This window comes from Lygodium microphyllum, chromosome 14 (assembly GCF_053477565.2).
Source record: "Lygodium microphyllum isolate KBCC chromosome 14, Lygodium_microphyllum_v1.1.10, whole genome shotgun sequence".
Classification (NCBI taxonomy): domain Eukaryota; kingdom Viridiplantae; phylum Streptophyta; class Polypodiopsida; order Schizaeales; family Lygodiaceae; genus Lygodium; species Lygodium microphyllum.
In genome coordinates this window covers 3,841,805-3,863,302 of record NC_141148.1, presented here as the reverse complement: position 1 = coordinate 3,863,302, position 21,498 = coordinate 3,841,805, and the positions used below count along the sequence as shown (strand labels likewise).

The window sequence follows — 21,498 nt, the reverse complement described above, 5'->3', positions numbered from 1 at the left end:
AAGTCACTAAACTTGTGAAACACATAGCAAAAACTTGTCATGTGGCTACATTTTTTGAGCTGGGGCTGGTAAGAACTTGAAAAACACATGGCCAAAGCAGAAATACCCATCCAATTGATTAAGAGGCCGCTTAATCCCCCCCATCCCCTTGCCCAACAAAAGGAAAAACAAAAAAAGACTGACTTCAAGTTCACGTTTCATCTTTGCGTACAACCCATTTCTCATCATTGACCTTAAGTTCCAGTTTTATGTAATCTATATTTGCGCACAACCCATTTCTCATCATTGACTTCAACTTCTAGTTTGGTTGCCTGAGTTTCCAGCCTTCAACTCGTTTATTTTACACTTCTAGCTTGCTTCTCCTTCCCCCACTCTTGCTTTGGCTCCTTTCCATCATTCTGAAAGAAACCTTTACACGTCTCTTTAACACTTCTGAAACAGTAGTGACAATTCAACATGTTATCTGATAAGTGGACTAATTTCTAAGAATCATGTAGCTCATGCTTCTTTGTCTGCAGCCCACTTCTTATCATTGCAGCTAGCCATGGTGAGACATGCACATAGTCACACAAAGATTTTGAGCACCTCTAGAGTTGGCCGTAACCCTTTACTCTGGACGGCAGCTACTAGCTACTAATTAATAAGTGAACTGTCCCATGTTTGAAAATTACAGCACCTTTCTGTGTAAAGGCTAAAATAGTAACTACAAATATGTATGTTTGTATGTATGTATGTATGTATATATGTCTGTACCTTTAACCAACATGGGTTCCAAGTTCCATCACAAGGGTTGACTCCCATACCAGCAGCCCACACGATCTTGCTATGAAGAGTCAGGATTGAGCAACTATCCTTCGCAATCATTTTGTTATATAGCAACAAATTGATTCAAATTTGAGTGGAATATACCATTCGTAGTCTTCCAAATGCAATAATTCCTAAACGGGGACAATCTACTCACCTTATCCCAAGCACTCTTTCAAACACTAACATAGCACACACGATGAACTCAACTCCAATAATGAATCCAATTGGTATGTTGTTCTATTAATCAAAAATTTGTAAGGAATGTAGCAACCGTGCGTGTTCAACTTTATTAGGTTACATTGCTCGCACTCAGGCATACAAAGGTCTTCATGTATGGTTGATATAAATACCAGCTGAAAAAGGCCAAGGTCCATGCCCGGTTATGATAGTCCAGTCCTACAGTACCTACTATCACTAAATATGCTATAACTTTGCCCGAGAGCTCTGATTAACAAACTTTTTGGTTCAAATCAAAGCTTACTTTGCCCTATTTTAATAAAGCACTTAATCTTGCAATTTGGTTCAGTACAGAAAAAGTTCCAAGTGCCCAAAGTTGAATCTGTCCAGAACCTATCGCTATCTGAATGAATCTGTGGGTAACCTGTATACTCAATTCCAGCCTGGTGAAACCCTGTAGGGTCACTGTTTGGACTGAAAGCACACAGTGGGGCACTAAAGCAACTGTGTATGACACCAAGTACAAGTCTCCCCTATAGATGAGATCCGCATAAAACCATATACATCATTATTCACTAGCTGCACTGTTTCATCTTCCTGAGTACACAACCCACATACATGTTTGACTGGCAGTTTCAACAAGGGCCAATCAAGCACCATGTCATACCTTTTCAAGCAAAGCAAACTGCGGTAGTTCAAATGAACAAACCAAGCATGCCACAACTCATTCTCATCAATGAATGAGGCATCAACTACCATAGCATCCTCAAATGCACTCCTGTCACAGTATCCAGCCTATACAGGCCATAGTTTAAGTGACCACACCAAGCATGCCACAAATCAGTGCCATAAGCAACTGAGATATCAACTAGCATAGAATCGCCAAATGCACTCCTCATTGAATCTATCCTATATAGCCCATTGTACAGTTTCGGCATGCATCTAGTCATCTCCAATGAGTGTCTGATTTTTCCTTCCAACCATGCCATTCTCTTGAGGTGTCATCTCACAATGGACTGATGTGTGATACCATTGTCAAGCAAAAATATCTCAAATGCATGAGACATGTATTCTCCCCCTCAATCCATGTGAAGTGTCTACACTTTTAAACCTTTTTCAGCCTCTAGCTTTGCAACCAAGTGTTTGAAGTGCATAAATACATCATATTTTTCCTTAAGACCATACACCCATGTACATTGATAGTAGTCATCTATGAAGTTGAAAAAATAGAAATGACCCCCAAGAGCTTGTATCTGCATGGAGCCACATACATCAAAGTGTATAAGCTGCAACTTATGAATAGCGCGCATTGCACCATCCTTTTTGAAGGCAAAAGGATGCATCTTTCCCAAAATACATCCCTCACATGCATGGGGAGGTGGGGTCTCACTAGGAGGTAAGGCATTCACCATTTGACAATGTTGAGGTGTCATTAGATTGCCAAAACTCATGTGACCATAACAGGAATGCAATAGCTTTGCATTCTATGTAATGGGCATGAGTGTGCTAACTACCAAAGCATCATGAGATCTCCTCTCATATGCATCCAACAAGAAAAGGCCTTTTTACAAAGTGCCTAACAAGAGAGGAGCATAATCAAGGTCTCTATCTTTCACAATGCACTTGTCATATTCAAGGATGACCTAGAAGCCTTGATTATTAAATACTAAAATTGATAAGAGATTTTTAGTAATCCCATGCACAAACAATACATCCAAAAGCATTCAGTCTAATCCATCTGCAGCAGTAATCAGCATTGAACCAATGCCACAAACATCATAGCTAGAGTTATTTGCACATGTAACTCTCTTCCCCACAGGGGCTGAATTCATAGATGTAAATAGACACTTCTGTGAAGTGATGTGCCTCGATCCCCCATGTATGTTGCGTTTCAACAACATTAAATGTAAAACCAGCCATAGAACTATTATAAATACATGTCAAAAATGCATAATCCTCCTCCATGAAGTTGATTGTAATATCCACATTCAAAGATTGAGTCATGGGCAGCCTTGCCAAATGGCTGTCCCACATCAGTCCTTGGCTGGTCTTTCATTGGCTGCTTTGCCTTGCCTTTGCCTTTGTATTTGAAGAGCATAGCTACATCACTAGAACGTGTAACAACATTCCTTCTAGTCTATTTCTCTTGCAACAAGAGGCATGTCAACCCCATGAATGTGAGGGGCTGCTGCACCCTCTTCAAACACAAATTTAGTGAAGTGTGAAATCCAAGGTAAGACTTTGGATGAGAATTACAAGTGATGTTTACCATCTCTAGATCTTCAATTACCTCATCGATATTTGGTAGTTGTTCCCTTAGATCCTGTGTGTGGGTGAGGTGATCAATCATAGTGTCGCGCTTTTCCATATACACATTAGCCAATTCTCTTCTCAAATAAGAGATTCTGGCTTTATTTCTGGTTGCAAACATACTCTCCAATACATCCCAAGCTGCCTCCAATGTCTTACATAACTTCATAGGAGGTATTGTTGCTCTCTTAACAAACAGAGCAATCAAAGACAAGGCTTGTGCATCCTTCGAATCCCATTTCCTTTCATTAGCTATAGGAGAAACAAGGGCTGAGCTATTTGAGGTGCAAGCCCTCCCGGTCTCTACAAATCACCGGATACATAGTCCCATAGATCCTTTGCAACAAGCAGATTTTGCACCTTGAAACTCCATAAGGAATAATTGGTGCCATCCAATTTATCCTCTTGAGTGAGGACACCCAAAATGTTGATGTGATCATTGCGACCTTGGTGTGTCATAATACAATTAATTGACAAATTTAGCAGCCAAACACTTCCAAGCTGAAGTGTCAAATGTACTCTCTCAAGTACCAAAAATCCCAGGACAGAATAGAAATGCAAGCACAAAACTGTTAAAAATTGTCAAATGCTTTGAAATGTGTGCCAAGACTGCATAAAACAATCCCAAATCTGTAATACACAGCAATTCACTGCTGTACAACTATATCTTCCTTGGAATGGCATCAAATAACAAATTTCAGCAAGTTAATGCGAAAAACCCCCAAATTTCCACAAATTTCTCTGCCAAAACTGATCCAAACAGCAATTGAATGTTTATACTGCATCTGTTCACTGCCTCGGAAGGTGTGCCAAGCAAAAATGCCAGGTTTCTTCAAAGAAGTTTTGAGAAATTGATGAAATTTTAAACTTACAGCCTGAAATTCGATGACATGCGACCAGCAACTTCAGTGCACCTTGGGATGCATGCAGGACCCAAAAAATCACAAAAGCTCGAAACCTTTTTGTGCAAATGTGGAAGAAATTGCACAATTTCAACAATTTTGGTAAAGATTCCTACGAAGGATCTTGAATCAGGCAAAAGCCTCAAAATTTTTGCTGCCTCAGGATGCGTGTACGAGCTGAGAATGACAGGACTGTGCTGTACAGCACAGTGGCTCCGCTGGAGGCATAGGGGGTGTGCTGAGGTGGCAGCGCTGCTGCAGAGAGGGTAGAAAAGGAGTGCAGCTTCCAGCGCTAAGCCAGAGGCTGCACAAGGCAGAAAAGGGTGGCGGTGGATGCAGGACAGAGGCACCTGCGTGGCAGCGCTGCTGAATAGGCAGCTGGAGTTGAGATAGGGTGGCATGGGCACAAAAAGGTGGCGGCAGCAGGAGCAGAACAGGGGTGGTGCAGGACAGCACTGATGGCGGTGGCAGCGGCCACAGGGCAGCGTGCAGGTTTGGGGAGAGGCTGTCATCTCCCCTATCAGTTGAAATGGCCAATCAGCGCTAAGCCAGAGGCTGCACAAGGCAGAGCAGGGCAGCAGTGGATGCAGGACAGAGGTACCTGGGTGGCAGAGCTGCTGAATAGGTGGCTGGAACTGAGATAGTGTGGCATGGGCACAAAAAGGTGGCTGCAGCAGGAGCACAACAGGGGTGGTGCAGGACAGCACTGATGGCAGCGGCAGCAGCCACAGGGCTGCGCACAGGTTTGGGGAGAGGCAGTGATCTCCCCTATCGGTTGAAATGGCCAGTCAGCTATGATCTCCCCTAAAATGGTAGAGAACAAAAATTGAGTGGAGGAATTCACTGCTCCCAGTGCTCATAGAGGGAAATTCTACATAGCAGAAAGAGGATTTTCTTGACACCACCTTGTAGATTGGATCAGAACAGACACCAGCCCATTGACAAAGTTGAAATGACCAATCAGGAACAATCTCCCCTAAAATGGCAGAAAACAAAAACCGAGTTGAGGAATTCACTACTCCCAGTGCTCTTACTTATGGGTAGCTACCCTTTCTCAACAAAGGAAGGAGAAGAAGGGAATTCTACATAGAAGAAAGAGGATTTTCTTGTCACCACCTTGTAGATTGGATAAGAACAGACACCAGCCCATTCACATCTCCATATGAAACCATGAATACCTGCTTTACGACCAACTTGTAGATCAAATCCTCACAAACACCAGCCCATTCAGATCTTCAAACGAACCACACATAAATCCTTGGAACTTTAGATCACAAATGGGAACATGTTTCCTCCACACAAGACCACTACAACAAAACTATTAAGACAGGCCCTCACAGTACAACCACCTTCAAAGATACGAAAATAGGGTGAAGTGGACATAAGGAGAATTTTTTACAGCAACCTGCTTTTTCTTTGTCCTCTTATCTTTTTCAGAGGCCTCCCGCCTTGCTCTGAGCTCAACCTCAGCTTGCCCTGCAGCCTCTTCCTCCCGGATAAGTTCCTCTTGTCTTTTTAAAGCAATTGCTTCAAGATAGGCCACTTCAACACGGTTGCTGTTGAAAGAGAAGATAATTCTGGCTCATTAAGAATCCAACTCGAATTTGAGTTAACTTAAACAGCAGAAGAGGTTTCAAAAGTGCCCATAATGACTGAAATGCATAGCCAAGCACACATATTTGAGTGATCAAATCCAAACAATTATCAATCAGTATATTGTTATTGTTCATGGTCTCTGATAATGGCTTGACACCTTTGCAAGAGTGTACCTGAACAAGTGAGCCAATACAAATATCTCCACAGTACGCCTCCCAAGTTCAGTTAGCCGCCGCTCATCCCTTTCAATGGCTTCTTTTCCAAAGTCATCACCCAAACCTCCTTCCTGCAGTCTCGTAATCAGTAAATCTTTTCTAGTATTCAAGGAACTCACTGCAAGACAAGTTTATGAAACAAGAAAACTTTACCTATTTGAATTTTAAAGACCTCTTTTGAAAAACTAAACTGGACATACAATCTTTTCTGAAGCATGTGATTCAGGAAAATGATTATGAGGGGAAAAGCAAAATGCATAAATGTGCCACCACGAATTAGACATGGTCATATCACTGTAGCTTGTTTTGAGTCCCAGCTGAAAACTAAAATGACAGCTTTCCATTCACCACTGAAGCTCATGATGACAATGCCACTGGTTGCACTACATTTGGGCTGTAGATTGTGTTTCAAACAGCTCCCTTAGTTGTATACCTATGGTCTTCAGGCTTAACACATTCACATAATGCGTGAAATTTGAGACTGCATGTCCTTTTGATCGTTGTTGCACCTCTATCTACGCCTTTGTTTCTGCACAGAGTCATAGTCCCACAAGAGGTAACCTTTTAAATGCCCCCTGGAAAAATCTTGCCCCCCACCCTCTGCAGTTCTGCTGCTGTCCCTGCCATACAGCTACAGCTGCCAGCTATCAACATCAGCCTACAGCTGACAGTCATGAAGAGTTGGAAACAGGATGGGAAATGGGGCAGGGGAACCAGGGACCCAAAAATGGCCATTCTTTGTGACTATTCTCAAGCTGCATTCTCAAGCTGCTGTGTTTTGCAGTTTCTGTTGCTGCCCTACTGCTCGTGATCGTCCTTAGGTGCCTCGAACACCTCCCACACATTCAGGAACAGCTGTGTTTGGCTGTTCTCCCTTTCATTGTAGCTGCCTGGCTGTCTTCATCAGATTCAACATCAATCGTTGGTTGCTAGCTATGCTCAGAATCTGTCAGAGTATGACACACTCCATCCCTTAGCCTGCTGTTCATTTAGTTTTGTTTCAGCATTCTTTCTTTCCTCTCTCCCTTGCGTTTGTCCCAGTTCATTTGTTAATTGTGTTCCTCGCTCTCTCTCTCTCTCTCTCTCTCTCTCTCTCTCTCTCTCTCTCTCTCTCTCTCTCTGTTTTCTGTGCAGACCCTGGTGTATCTTGACATGATATCAGGGCTCGTATAGATCACAAGGTATCAATGTGCTTTCCTGACAATGTCCCTTGGGGTGGCCACTAACCAACCTGGGTTATTTTGCTTGATTAAGCTTATCTCACCATATCACTGGCAAGCAACCAAATTGGCACCGTCTTTGGAAAGACCCATCACCCATTGCTGCCTCCAAAACATTGTATTTGACAAAAAGTGCCCCCAGCAATCACAAAATCAAAAGCTGTGATGAAGGTTAAAAAGTGCACACAATTCTCAAATCAGGAGCCATGATACTACTTCAAGAAATTGTCCACAGAAATAGCATAAAACAGCAGAGAAAATCTGTGCAAAAGTTGGGAATTTTAACTCTGAACCCTAAAATCATACCCTTTAACAGCTGATATGATAGTCCACACCTAAAATCAAGGGAGACATGTCGTGTAAATTGGTAAGTATTTGATGGTGGAACCTGAGACTCTTTTGAACTATCATTTCTGTTCTGTTTCTTAATCATGCAGCTATTTCTATATTTTTGTCTTTCCAAGAGTACTGTAACAAAGAAACTTTCTAGAATATTCTCTTGTTAACATTGGTCCACTATGTGCACTCCACAGTGCCACACCCTAAGAACTATGATCGGTGGTCCAGGTTACAATCCATGGTTCTGAGAACCGCCCATACAAATTGCAATCTCTGCAGGGAAAATACGCGATGCATTGAAGAAGAGACAAAAACACCTAGTTTCAGGACCCGGAGAAGAGGATGTTTTCGCCCATGGGGAATCTTACATGGCCACTGTTCAGAGAGTGTTCAACTCATCAATCAGAATTCTTTTCCCAGACAACTGCAGCATTCACAGACAAAAATTCAAACAGCCCATCAAGTGTGGTTTATCTTATACCAGGGCTTGAGTCATCATATCCTCCTTATGCACAAGCAAAGATCATACCACTATCACTCTAACATTACAGATTCCAGACCAGAACTCAGTATCACTATGTAAAAATATAGCCTGATGACAGATATCACATTCTTACACCCGGAATTAAATGATTTCTCACAAGATAAAAAGGCCAGGTTTAAGGATAAATCCATACCTTTATCCTATTTTGAGGACCTTTGTCATCCCTGTAAAATGGTAAAGGTTCTTTGGCAGCTCTTTCCAGCAGCAATAGCACATCATTGGCAAGAACAAAGAACTCTTTGTCCACCCAAACAACAGGGTTGACAACCTCATCCAGCTCTACACCATTTATCTTGCCTTTCTTATTTTTGCTACAGTAGCCAAGGGCCTTGCAACCACTGTAGAGTGCATCCATTACGAGAGTAGATGTGACCTCTTTTTCATTGAAAAAAGATTTCACAACCGCTTTCAATATAGTGTCTATTTTTTCCCGGGAGAGGCGTCGCTTCACATTTTCTTCAACTGCAGACCAAAAAGCACGAAAACTGTCCATATCCACCAAACCACACGTTATATCATGGAAAGTTTGGAAATACTTGAGATACAGTTCTTCTTTCGAGTTGCAAGTATTGACTACAACCAAGTCAATGGCCACTCAGTTACTCACCCCAAAACTAAAGTTTTTCTTTTACAATCAGTATGCACTTTGAATATTTTAAAATTTGCAACCAATGCATAACTAAGCAAGGTAGAACAGATTGATTGACTATTAAAACAATAGTATGATATATGCATATGCCTGAATGATGGGACTGAAAGGGGTTACACTCAAAGTTATAAAGGAGTTTACACTCAAGGTTTTCAAATCACTCAAAGACGTTTGAAACAGAAACCGATTCCACAATAAGCTAGGTAAATCTTTTGCAAAAAGGCTCTAGTTCCATAAACTATAGTTAGACCAGAGATATCTCTGAAGAAAGTTCTATGCAAAGCTTCGCTCTTATACGACTCCCAGCCAGCTTCACGAGATGGCCAGTGGGCTTGCCATTAGATGATGTTAAGTAAGGGGGCACTAAAGATCAAATTCATACATACTAATTTACCTGTTCAAACTTCAAAGAGAGTCAAAAATCGTGATCCTCCTGCTTGCACTCATGTCAGATCATGAGCTTGACATGCCCCTTTTGACAGCTTTGAAACCGTTTAACACTTCAGTGCTGAAACCTTTCATAAGGGAATTAGAAAATGCATACTGGTAAGTGAACAAGCATTCAATACCTAGGTTAGCCCACGGAACTTTATCCCTGGGATATATTTCAGCTTGCAGTGAATATTTGGCCATTTTTCAACCTAGAAAATGACAAGGACAGCTGTTGTTGATGCTTTTGGAATCTTGGTCAATGGAACAAGAGAACAAATCAGATGGAAATTATAAGCATATGTGGAGTTTCATGTCTTGTAATCTTCTTGTTGCAAAGGGCAACTCACCTACCTTGTGGCTTGCTAATCTAGGAAAGGGGCTGAAAATGCTTCTCACCAAAATGGGCCAAAAATTCAGCAATCAAGTTGTCTTCTTGGAAGGGGGAAAAAGAAAACAACAAAAAAAAACCTTTACCATCATTCATGGAATGAAATGTGGCAAGCAAGCGTTGCTATCCTAAGCCTATTCAAAAGATGAGTCTTTATCTACCTTTTCACTAATAAAGATATGTAAAGTAGCTCACATATCTGTTTGATTAAAAGTGGATTTGTAGTCCATTTAGCTTTAAACAAAGTTGCAAAATAAGATTACCCATAACCATAGCTACTCTACTCAAGATAATAAGTCACTGGAAAATATACCCTACAAGCTTGTTAGAAATTGATTAAAATTGGTTTGTTTGTAAAGCAAATCCCCTTCACAAGGTAAAAGCATGTGTTAGCACTCCAAATAGCATGTACATCAGTTAGAATGGGTCCTCTCATAAAGGAGACTACCTTTGCAAGGCAAGAACATAAGCACCAACTCAAACACTCCACAAGCTCCCTCTCTCGATGCAAAGAATCAACAAGTAAGAGACAGTGAATGAGGCACCAATGGGGGTTGGGGATTTTTTTTTCCTGGTTTTGGGGGTGGGGGGGGGGGGGGGGGGGGGGGGGGCGGCGGGGGGGTGTGGGTGTGTGTGTGTGTTGTGTTGCATCATGATGATGATGATGCATGTTTAGAGAGAGAGAGAGAGAGAGAGCCTAGAGAAGCATGTTGAAGAGGCCGTTAACCATGGAGGCTACCGCCTAGGTTTTCGCCTATGCGCCTACGACTTGTGCTCCCGGCCTAGGGTTTTGCTTGTGCGCCTACGACTTTTGCCTTGAACAGTTGCCTCTACTTTGCAACTTCTACTCTAGCATTGTCAGCCATGTAAGAGCTCCTACGAATTGTCCTACTCCTTGTTTGTGACCTATGCAAGGACCCACCCTTGCCTCTGTTCATTGTCTTGCTCGCCCTACTTATGGCTAGGCCTTTACCCTCCTGCACAACCTATTGCTCTTCCAAGCTTTGTCTACTGTGTGTTGAGACAAACCGAGAATGTCATGACAGGCGTGCCCATTCATGGAAGGCCTAGGTCAGAGGCTGCCATGGACTCGTCCCGTGAAGCCTTGGGTCCAACTATGGAAATAGAAGAAGATGTAACTGAAGAAGACGGCATGGTCACTTGCAATGATGACATGGTGTCATGAAGACGTGAAAATTTAAGATGCTTTAATCTTACCGATAACATTTGATTAAGTTATTAATCAAATGTGCAAGGTTGTTTAGCACATGTGATGGACATGGTAGTTATTTCATGGTAATAGGCCAAGGACCCCGAGGATGCACTTGATGCCAAAGACAAAATTTGCAATAAGTTATGTCTGATAAGTACTAGGTGGTCCATATTGTCAGATCTGGGCCTAAACTAATTTATTGGCTACTAATGTTAGTGGTAGTGACATTAGATATTAGGCATTAATTAATTAATTAATGCCAATCTAAGAGCTAATAACTGCTCAGGGATACGTAGAAGATAAATTGGTCTAGCCAATTTAATTATTGATTGGTGAAATTAATTTTTGACCACTAGAATAATTATTAAATTAATTTTTAAAGTTAATATTCTGAAAATGAATTTAATAAGTTGGATAATGCTGGAAAATGGAATTAGAGGATTGCCACTTGGCAAAACTTGCCTATGCAAGTGGGAAAAACGTTTTTTAGGGGCTGGTGGAGCTTATTTCAACCATTGTGAGAAATAAGGATGTTAGAGAGCAAGGAGGCTACTCATGTGATCTGCAACTACCAGGCATCAATCTTAAGGCATATGAGAACAATTTGGAGCCCTCCAAGAGCTGGTGACAATAACCCAAGGTCCTTCAGGTACATATGACAACATATAGGAGGGGGTAGTAATCTTTTTGGTCGTCCTAAGTTGTAAGTGACAACTTGCATGGTTATTTGAGCAGGCTAGGAACATTTTTTCAGCATTTCTCGCAATGAAACTCTGAAATTTCTATCTATAGCATTCTCTCTCTTCCCTAGCCATTTCTCAAGTTATCTCAACATTCTCCAACAGTTTGAGCCATCACAGGAAGAAATTTCAATCAATCTTTGCTGTAAAACCTAATTTACAACAAAAATTAGGTTTTTGACAGCCGCCTTGGGATGCGTGCTCAAAATTGAGGGCCTAGGACTTGAATTTCAGCAACTGAAATTGAGGAATTTAAAGGAGATTCAAAAGGCCAGCCAACCAATGTCAAATTTGAGGCTGAAATTGTCTTTCAAGGAGTAGGGTGAAGGCCAATCCCCAAACAAACCAAGGGGCAAATTGGTTTGGATTGATTTTCATTTCGTTCACTTTAGTCTTTAAAAAAAAAGAGGCTAGCAGCACACATTATTGTAACTTTGGTTTCATAATTTGAGATCCAATTGTCAGTTTTGATAGCAAGAGGCACTTGGATCAGCAGAGGTCGTCAGAGGATCTTTGTTGTACTCCATCCATTTGAAATAAAAGTTGAAGAAATATCATGAGGGACACCAGTTTTGGGATCAACAGGCTATCCAATGTCCAAGATTGTATGGTAAAGTGTGCATTTCAGTTTTGTAAATTTACTAATTATTGTAATCAAGAGGTTAATTAGGTTATTTACCACCCTATCCGAGAAGGAAGACTGGTTACAAATGGCATCACCAAGATACCATAAATTCCCTCAAATTGGTGGTGCTTAGGCACTCGATTGAAGATCAAAAGTTTTGCTCTAATACTGAAATTGTATTCAGCTGAGCATTTCAACAAGAATATCTTCAAATAGTGAGATGGGATCAAGCTAGGATAATGCCTCTTAATCTGAAATTCACAAAGTGTCAAGGAAAATGCAATGCTTGATCTTGGACAAGGCATGGAGTATGGGCAACAAGCTTAGAATGAAGAAACTGGACAAGAGATGGGTCCTTCTATCTCTCTTGAAGCTTATGACCAGCAAGAGCAAGAGGAATTCAATGACCATTTTAAAGATCAGCTAAGGATATAGCTGAAATGTTTATGCAAGTGGCAAATGATCCTCAGTTCATGCGCTTTTTGAACCCTTAAAGGTGGGCAGCAAAGAACAAGAAGATAAAATCATCTTCGAGAGCTTCGGGATAGCAAGATTCATCGAAGAAATAGCCAATACAATAGCATGATGTTCCAAATGTGGGTAGTGAGCATAAGCAAATGATGCAAGTGGGGCAATTGATGCATATGCAAGGCCAACTTGGAAGTGCCAATCCAATGCTTTTTGGACAGCAGGGCATACACAATGATGGGGCAGCCATGATACTTTGGTGGTGGCACTAGTTTCCATGCTATGGTGGGTTAAGGGCCGCATATAGGGATGTATGGCACAACTCCTTATCATATGCAGCAAACAATGCGTGGTGTGCAAGGTCCAATGTATCCGGGTATGGCTGGTAATATACATAACCTCGTATATAGCACTATTGGCATAATAGTGGGAAAGAAAGTGGCAAGTTTGGCAATGCATATATGCAGTCCACTATCTTTGGGACTCAATTGTATTAATGTTGGTCATCCAAATGTTCCATACAGTATTGGTCTTAAGTATAGAAAAATATATATTGGTATAGTTGATAGTATGCAAATTTCCATGCACAGTCACATTGCAATGGCCCAAAGTATGCAAAAAAGAATGTTTGCCAAAGCATCAAGTGCTCCTTGCATGTCAAGTACACATGAGGGGCTGGTCAATTGGGTGCAATGTTGCATATTAGTTAAGTTGAAATTACAACAATGTGAAAGTATAAAGCTATGTATCCCGAAACGGTGTTTCGGCAGGTCCGAAAAGGACTGGCAGTTTCGGACCAAGACGGAAATGGGAGCACGCCGTTTCACGATCCTACGGCCAGGCCCCATTTCGCGTGGTTATCCAACGCCGAAACTCATTCTCCTTCCCGACTTCGTGTCACTCGCGCAGCTCTCGCCTCGGCCCTCCTCCTCAGACCTGCAGCAGCCAGGTCTCGCCTCCTCTTCCTCTTCCCCTTTTTCTTTCTCTTCCTCTAAGCTTTTCTTCTTCTGCTTCTCCTTCAGACTTCTCCTTCTTTCTTCTTCCTTCTTCTCCTTCTTCTTCTTCTTCTTTCTTTTTCCTCTTTCTTCTTCTCCTTCTTCTTCTTCTTCTTCTTTCTTCTTCTCCTTCTTCTTTTTTTTCTTCTTCTTCTTCTTTCTTCTTCTCCTTCTTCTTCTTCTCCTCCTCCTTTAATCCATTACCTAGGTCTTGACTCCTAAAGGTTAAACATATCATGGTGCCGGACCCATATTGGAGGCACGTCACTCCAATCAAGGGACACAAGGGCTCTGGCAGATCAAAGAAGTGGCGGTGCAACTATTGTGGATTGGAGAAATCGGGGAGTGTAATGCGTGTGAAAGACTACTTAGCTTGCGTTCCCAACAAAGATATCGGGCCTTGTGCAAATGTGCCGGCAGAAGTAACAGCAAGTCTCCATGTTTGACGCCCAAAGCGTATGGGTATTGAGCTAGAAGAGGATGAATCAACACCACATGGGGCTAATGAAGCACAAGCGGGGCAAAGAGAGGCTAGTGGACCTCGTGGCGCTAGCCAAATTGGAGGTGCCAGTGGCCCATCAAAAAGAAGTGCATCCATATCCGTATCGGCTCTAAGTGCAAAAAGGACCCCGTTGCCATCTTCTAGTGGTGGTGGGCAAAAGGGCTCCTTGCATGGTGCAAGTGTCTATGCAGGACTTCAAAGGCAGGTAATTATAGAGGCAACTAGGGAACTCACACTTATTTATTCGGTGTGCTATCCCTTTCAATGTGGCCACTACACATCAATGGAAGAAGACAATTAAGGCAGTAAGCCGCAAAGAGTATGAGTGGGAATGTCCATCCGCAGATGCATTACGCACACGCGAACTTCGAAAGGAGAAAGCATCCATAGAGGCTCAATTGGAGCCCTTGAAGGAGACATGGGTGAAATATGGATGCACAATATTATGCGATAGATGGTCAAATATGCGCCGAAGGAATGTTTACAATGTTTTGGTGTCTTCATATAAAGGCACCATGTTCATTAAGGCCATCAATGCCTTTGTCTCAAGTCTTACCATCACAAGAGCTTTCATTTGGAAGCACATGTGACAGGTCATCATGGACATAGGAGTCCAAAATGTGGTGCAGGTGGTGACAAAAAATGAAAGCAATTGTGTGTCTATGGGACGTATGCTTGAGGAGGAGTTTCCTATCATAGTATGGACTCCATGTGCATCCCATTGCCTTGACTCGCTTATTGAAGAGATTGGGCAAATATCTTGGGTAGATGACATTTTCAAGATGGCAACAAGCATGGTAAGATTTGTGAAGAAGAGACCATCCGTCACAAGCATGTTTCAAGCCAATAGCACACTTGAGCTATTGAAGTCCTCCACCACTAGATTTGCTTATATGTTTATTGTATTGGAGAGGTTGATACGGGTCCGTTCAAATTTGATACGGACCACTGCATGCCAGGAATGGGTCACATGAAGTGCGAGAGTCTCCAAAGGCTTTTGCTTTTAGGCGCAATATTCTAAATGAGAGTTGGTGGGTTGAGGCATAGGCATTGGTGAAAAGTCTTACTCCTATTTACACTGTATTGCGCATCACTGATATGGAGGGGAGTACCTTGGGGCTTCAATATGAGTATATGGATAATATTGGCAAGGCCTTGCTTCGCAACAGCTTTTTGTCCTAAGCAAAGTAAGTTTTTGTTTAACTTTTACACATGTGCCCATGTGGCTAAATCCCGCTAAAACTCTTGATCTTGTGTTTGTTTAGTCCCAAGGTGCCTTTTGCACTCTCATCTTGTTGTGCTTACTAAATCCATTATACTTAGAGCCAACCTGCACTTTGTAATCTTGCTACGTTATACTTTTTTTCATCATCAATATAAAATTACCCATTATGAAAAAAAATTGAAGCACAATAATACTTGATCACAAATGAAAGCAAATGCACTAATGAATATAAGTACAATGCTCAGAAAACCACAATGAATAATGTCACATTTCATATGCTAGGGTTGAGCAAAGTGTATTTTTATAGATAAATGTTACCCTAAAACAACTTGACCATCATAAAAGCCTTGACCCTAGTGACACTTGAGTCCTAGTTAACTAGGGCTAACAATTGTCTTAAGTGATAGTTTAAACACACTTATGAGCTCAAAAGTTGAAATAAAGGGTATTAACATGGAGCCAATGAGATGGGCTACAAATCTCCTCCATGGTATGGGCAAACTAATCTAGGAAGATGACAAAATCCTACAAAATGATACATGCGGTCATGGTTGTACATGTCCATCCTGATGGATATAGCAACCTATAATAATTCAGTGAATGTAGAAATAGCCAAAAAGCTTGAAACTTTAATGAACAAAGAGCCTTCATAAAAAGATTTGTCCAATTGTCTTCTAAGTAAAATTATGATCCATGAACCTGCACATAATAAGTGAAGAAACAACCTTGAACAAAATGATGAAATTCTTGGTATCTTTGAGATGAGGCACTCTTTATTGCTTGCCAATGGTTCACAATAGGCTGTAAATGATCATTTACAACCCTTTTGAGTCAGGATCAATGTAGAAGATAAAGATGACTCAACATCATAAGAGCCACTTCTTGATGTGGAGGCAGAAGGTGGTGCCAATGTTAGAGAAGCTAGCCTTTGCTCAGTGTTGATTACAATATAATTTTTTTGCGACAAGAACATGTCACATCATGTAAAGCCCACATCAGATAATTGGTACCATCAAGCTTGTCATCGACGCCATGCATGCCCACCAAACCATTAATTCAACAAGATAATATGCCCAAAAAAAATGGCGAGAAAGAATATGAACCCTCGAAAACCACTCACAAGATATAACTCATTGGCTACTCATTGAAGTTAGAAAAGATAGAAGCAATAACTTTTCTCTTGTTGGTTGAAGACAATACAAAAGTTTGCCAAACTTATAGATTCATAGAAATATAATACTACCCAATATTAGCAACAAGCAATGAGATATTGAAGTCAATGACTAAAGGCTAGGAATTCCCAAAAAAAAAAGTGGACACTAGCAGGTGTAGGTAAATATCCCCAATAAATATGTTTGAAAGATGAAATTTTTCTTCAATGTCAAGGGCAATCAGTAAAAACAAACCGAAAAAGCATGTCTTCAATGTGCTACAATCAAAGAAGATGGTTTGAGGCAAAAGCCCCAACTTTGGCAACCTCATCGTTGTCGGGTACAAAAAGTACGATATGGTACAGTACAATAAAATACGGTACTAAATGGGACCTTAAGATTTTTTAAGGTACAATACGATAAAAGTATGTTACTCCATCCTAAAATCAACTTAAAATGCAATTCTTTTTGGCAAAATGAGGTAGAGAAACTATTTGAATCTCAAATCCCTAGTCCCATGGGGGAATCATATTACTGTAAGAAGTATTTAGCTCATCCGAAAGTGCGATTCCAACAAGAAAAAAAGTGACCCCATTAAGTTGGTACCTTATGGTACTAATATGTAAGGTATTAGTACCTAAAGTATGGTATAGTATGAACCCTTTCGTACATGGTACCAGTGCAATTGTGAGCAGCTTGTAGATGAAGAAGCGCACAATGTCACTAGGAGTAGTTCATATACCAAAGAAGTGAGATTGGGCAAAGGCCGCAAATTTTTTGATTGCTTAAAATTTAAAATGAAATTGCAAAAATTATTAAGAATTTTGAAAAGCCCAAAAAGTTGTTGGGAAATTAAAGAGAAATATGAATTGATGTGAAATTTTTGCCCAAACAATGCTTGAGGTCACACCAAATGCCAAATTGGATTAATTCAGCCAAAAGTAATAAAAGACTCAAACTTTCTAGTGAAAATTCAGGGTAATTGCAAGCACATGACGAAAAGCTCCAAAATAAACAATCGTTGATGATAAATTTCTTCAATTCAATGAAGAATTTCTAGGAATGGAAGAGAAGGCCCAAACTTTTTGTGTGAATTGGGGAGATTTTGTGGAAAACACTCGATTTCGCCCCAAGCATGCTTGGGTGGCGCAAGCATGGCAATAGGATCTTGTTGAACTAAAGGAGGTTTAATCGTTACATCGATGTGTCAATTTGCCAAGGCTGGTTGGGTTAGGCAGTAAGACGCTCGTTGATGTGGCAAAAAGCCAACAGGACGACATATCAAATGCAGGTCAGGATTGCCAGCTTGTCAACAAGATTGTCACGTGTCGACTAGGTGATGCAGTGACCAAACATGATGGTCACAAGCAAGGCGACACAAGTGCATGGTAGATTAGTGATATGGCAAGATATTCAACCAAGTCATTTGTTGACCGAGTGAGATAGCACAATGGAGGAGACAAGTATCCACCAAAACTTTACCAAGTATCTCCAACTGAGAGAGAGAGAGAGAGAGAGAGAGAGAGAGAGAGAGAGAGAGAGTTGATCACAAACAAAAGCCAATGTACTAAAGAATGGAAATGCAATACTCGAAGACCACAATGAATAATGTCACATTTCGTGTGATAGGCTTGTAAAGTGTTTTTTTATAGATAAAACTAACCCTAAAACGGCTTAACTGTCATACAATCCCTAGCCCTAGTGACGCTTGAGTCCTACCTAGGTGATTAGAGGCAACAATTGTCTTAAGTGATAGTTTAAACACACTTATGAGCTTGAAACATGGAAGATAGGGTATCAAAGTAGAGCCAATGAGATGGCCTACATGGGTGCTCATATCTATGTGAAATCACAACTCTCAATACCCTTTCTCAAAGCATAGGTAAAGAAGCAAGGAACAAGAATATTGATGATGCATGATGGTTACTTTAGCATGATCAAGGTCAGATGCGCCTCGGTAAATAATCACCCTAAAGAAGAAGTTCAATCAACCATCCCTCTCTAAAGTCGAAGTAGTTAAGCCAGCCACCATACACCTTGTATACCAACACAGCTCCATGGTTAGAATTTAGCTCCTCATGACACGATGATTTATCCACTAGAGCACAAGCATGCCCTTTAGGGACTCTCATGCAAGCCTACATGAACACATCATCTTGCAAGTCCTACCAAAACCTAGCCTTGAAAATACCAATCCATGGTTTGGAATTGCCAAAATATGTGAGGTTGATTAGTCATGACACATATCAAATCGACCAAACATTTAAGAGCATCAACATGCTTCTTATTTGTGAAGATACCCTAGGTTCTGAAGAGAAAACACCGATAGTGTATCAACACAACTAACACACAATGAACTCAAACAAGAACATAGAAAGAAAAGGGGAATTAGATGAATGAATTAATGATGGAGGGGGGAGATACAACTATGTGGGCTCAAAGAGAGGAGACCATCCAACAACCATGGTCTCTCTTGGGAGTGAGCTAAGAGGGGAAGTCGGAAGAGTGTCATCCTCTATGAAGTTTGAATGGATCCTAAGAGCAGCAACCCACCAATATCGGAGAAGAGACCTGATGCAAAGGGCTGAAGATAAGCAGGGCAGCAGGCTGGATGTCCAAAGACAGCAGTGTCGCAGGCCAGAACAACGAAACACAGCAATGCACAGCCTGACAAGAAGCTCAAGAGGGCAACAAGGGCATATGATATCAAACATCAGCCATCAGGTTGGGCTGAGAATGCAGGCAGCAGCTCCAGATGGGGCAGAAGTTGATGGGCAGCAGCATGACAAAAGCACAGCCTCCAATGTGAGGCCAAGGGCAGAGCAGCAAGTGCTAATGGTAGACAGAGAGCTGCACAGCCAAAATGCAAGCAGCAAGCACCTATGGGACAGGGCGGCAGGTGGTTGGCCAAGCAGAACCACCAACTCGCTGGGGTGTCAATCCTTCAAGGTAGGGCAGCAACCAGCTAAGAAGAAGATGAAGAATGATGGTAAAGAGCTGGCATTCAAAGGTAGAGAATGAAGGATGAACAATGCATGCCTACAACATGTCCTTTTGAAGGAGATTTTTGGACAATTTGTCCTATTGGCACAAATAAAACACCATTTTCACAAATAATTCTTATTGAGACTTTTTGTGGAGTTAAGTTAGGTCCGTATGCATAATAATTTTCTCTTAATTGAGAGGCCTTTACTTTTACTTGCTCAATGCCTCCACACTTGCACTTGTTTCTTTTTGGCTGGAAGCGTCCAAAAGAATTGTTCATTTGAACCATCACTAGACCCCAAATGAATCAATATGATATAGACCTTCATGTAATCTCATTTTCCAAAAAGCACAACCATAATTGCCACCATACAAAGGAACAACATATCTTCCACATTTTCCTTCTCTTCACATATGATGCTATCCCATAACCATTCCTTCAGTTTGCCTTCATGTGCATGACCACCTCTCTATGGCACAATGATGGAAGCAAGGATTCCCTTGAAGAATGGGGCAATCCAAGATGCTCTCTGGAAAGCACTTGTAAGCACCATAGTAGAATTCCATGAGATATGTCAAAACAATGGATCTCTCAATCACAAAAACACCATAGGGTGGTACCAAAATAAAATGATAACACAAAAGCACTTGCATTACCTCAAGCAAAGAGAGTAACTAAGTGTGTTAGCCTACAAAAGTTGTTGAGCACAAACAAGATGACTGGCGTAGTCAAGTACAATCCATCCAATCTATGGAGTCAGCATGGACTTAGTACAGTATGGAATATACCCAAAAAAGAAAAGCCGGATAAAATCCAGTGTTTTGTAAGGTCATTTAAAAATACATACAAAATTAAGGGTTAGGCTAGTAAGTGTTCTTTGCTTCAATTCTGAAGCTCACGCCCATCACGTCGCAAGCTGCCCCCCCCCCCATCACGTCTGTTCACGCCCGCCCAGATCGGTCGCGCCATCACCAGCGCCCGCTACAACAGTTTGCCCCCCCCCATGACAGTTCACCCCCCATCGGCCCCACCTATCCAGCCTACCCCCGGCCCCAACGGACTCGGCCGCCCAGTCTCCACCCGCGAACCGCCATTCCACCCCCGTCATTCCACCGCTCCAATAGACTCGGCTGCCCAGTCTCTGTCCGCGACCCGCCGTTTCCCCCCCCCTTTTGCTCGTCCCCCCCGCCCGCCCTGCTGTCCCCACCATACCCACCCCCCGCCCTACTGGCCCCCCCCCCTGGCACACTGCTTTCGTCCACGACCTTGGTTCAGTCCGCGGGGTCCAACACAATCTCCTTTGATTGCTAATGGAATGAGTACAAGGTGAGATACCACAATCTCCTTTGTTGTTCCAAAAGCCCCTAGATGTAATAACAATTAGTAGGCTATTTGCCCCTTGACTTTTCACCCAAGACTTGCATAATTGGAACCACAAGTTGGCCAAATACAACCACAATTTACAATGCTGATCAAACTGTCTCCTCAGCTAGCAAAGCTATTTCTAGGCAAGGCAGAGCTGTCCTGAGCCTCATGTTATTGTTTCTGAGCAGGGCGAAGCTGTTTTGTGTCCAGTGTTGTTGTCTCTATACAGATTTCTGTTTGGTGAAGCTGTCCAAAGCTGATGGCTGTCCAGAGGCTCATTTGAGCATGGCGATGATGTCCCAACTAGGAGATGTTGTTATGGGATGACTTTGGTTTTGGAGCTGCTTTTCGTGAATCTGCTGCGGTTTAGGCATTCTGCCAAGATCTCTCACTACAGAATTTGTAAAATAGGGTCGTGTGGCAAAATCAGATATTGGACAAATTGGTCTTCTTGTGATCCATGGAATCATCGTTGTTTCACCCAGATCTTGTGTTCTTGTTCTTGAGTAGTGAGAGAAGCTAGAGACGTGTGATCAAACACTGCTGATCTATGGGCAATTGTACTAGATTTTCCTATTGACAGTAGTAGTTGTGTTGATATTTTAATAGTGATAACGAAAGCATAAGGCTTTGGGCCGACCTTTCTTTG

At 41.7% G+C, this 21,498-nt stretch overlaps 1 protein-coding gene across 2 annotated transcripts in view; it reads right to left on the bottom strand.

Moving 5' to 3' along the window:
• LOC148025268 (uncharacterized) overlaps positions 1-21,498 on the bottom strand; it is a 104,465-nt gene that overhangs the window by 4,732 nt on the left and 78,235 nt on the right. For both annotated transcript variants that reach the window (XM_087692270.1, XM_087692271.1), the window contains 3 exons: positions 8,244-8,595; positions 5,966-6,078; positions 5,602-5,752 (listed from right to left, as the gene is read on the bottom strand). In XM_087692270.1, coding sequence (XP_087548396.1) covers positions 5,602-5,752; positions 5,966-6,078; positions 8,244-8,595 — 616 coding nt within the window. The remainder of the gene's footprint in view (positions 1-5,601; positions 5,753-5,965; positions 6,079-8,243; positions 8,596-21,498) is intronic.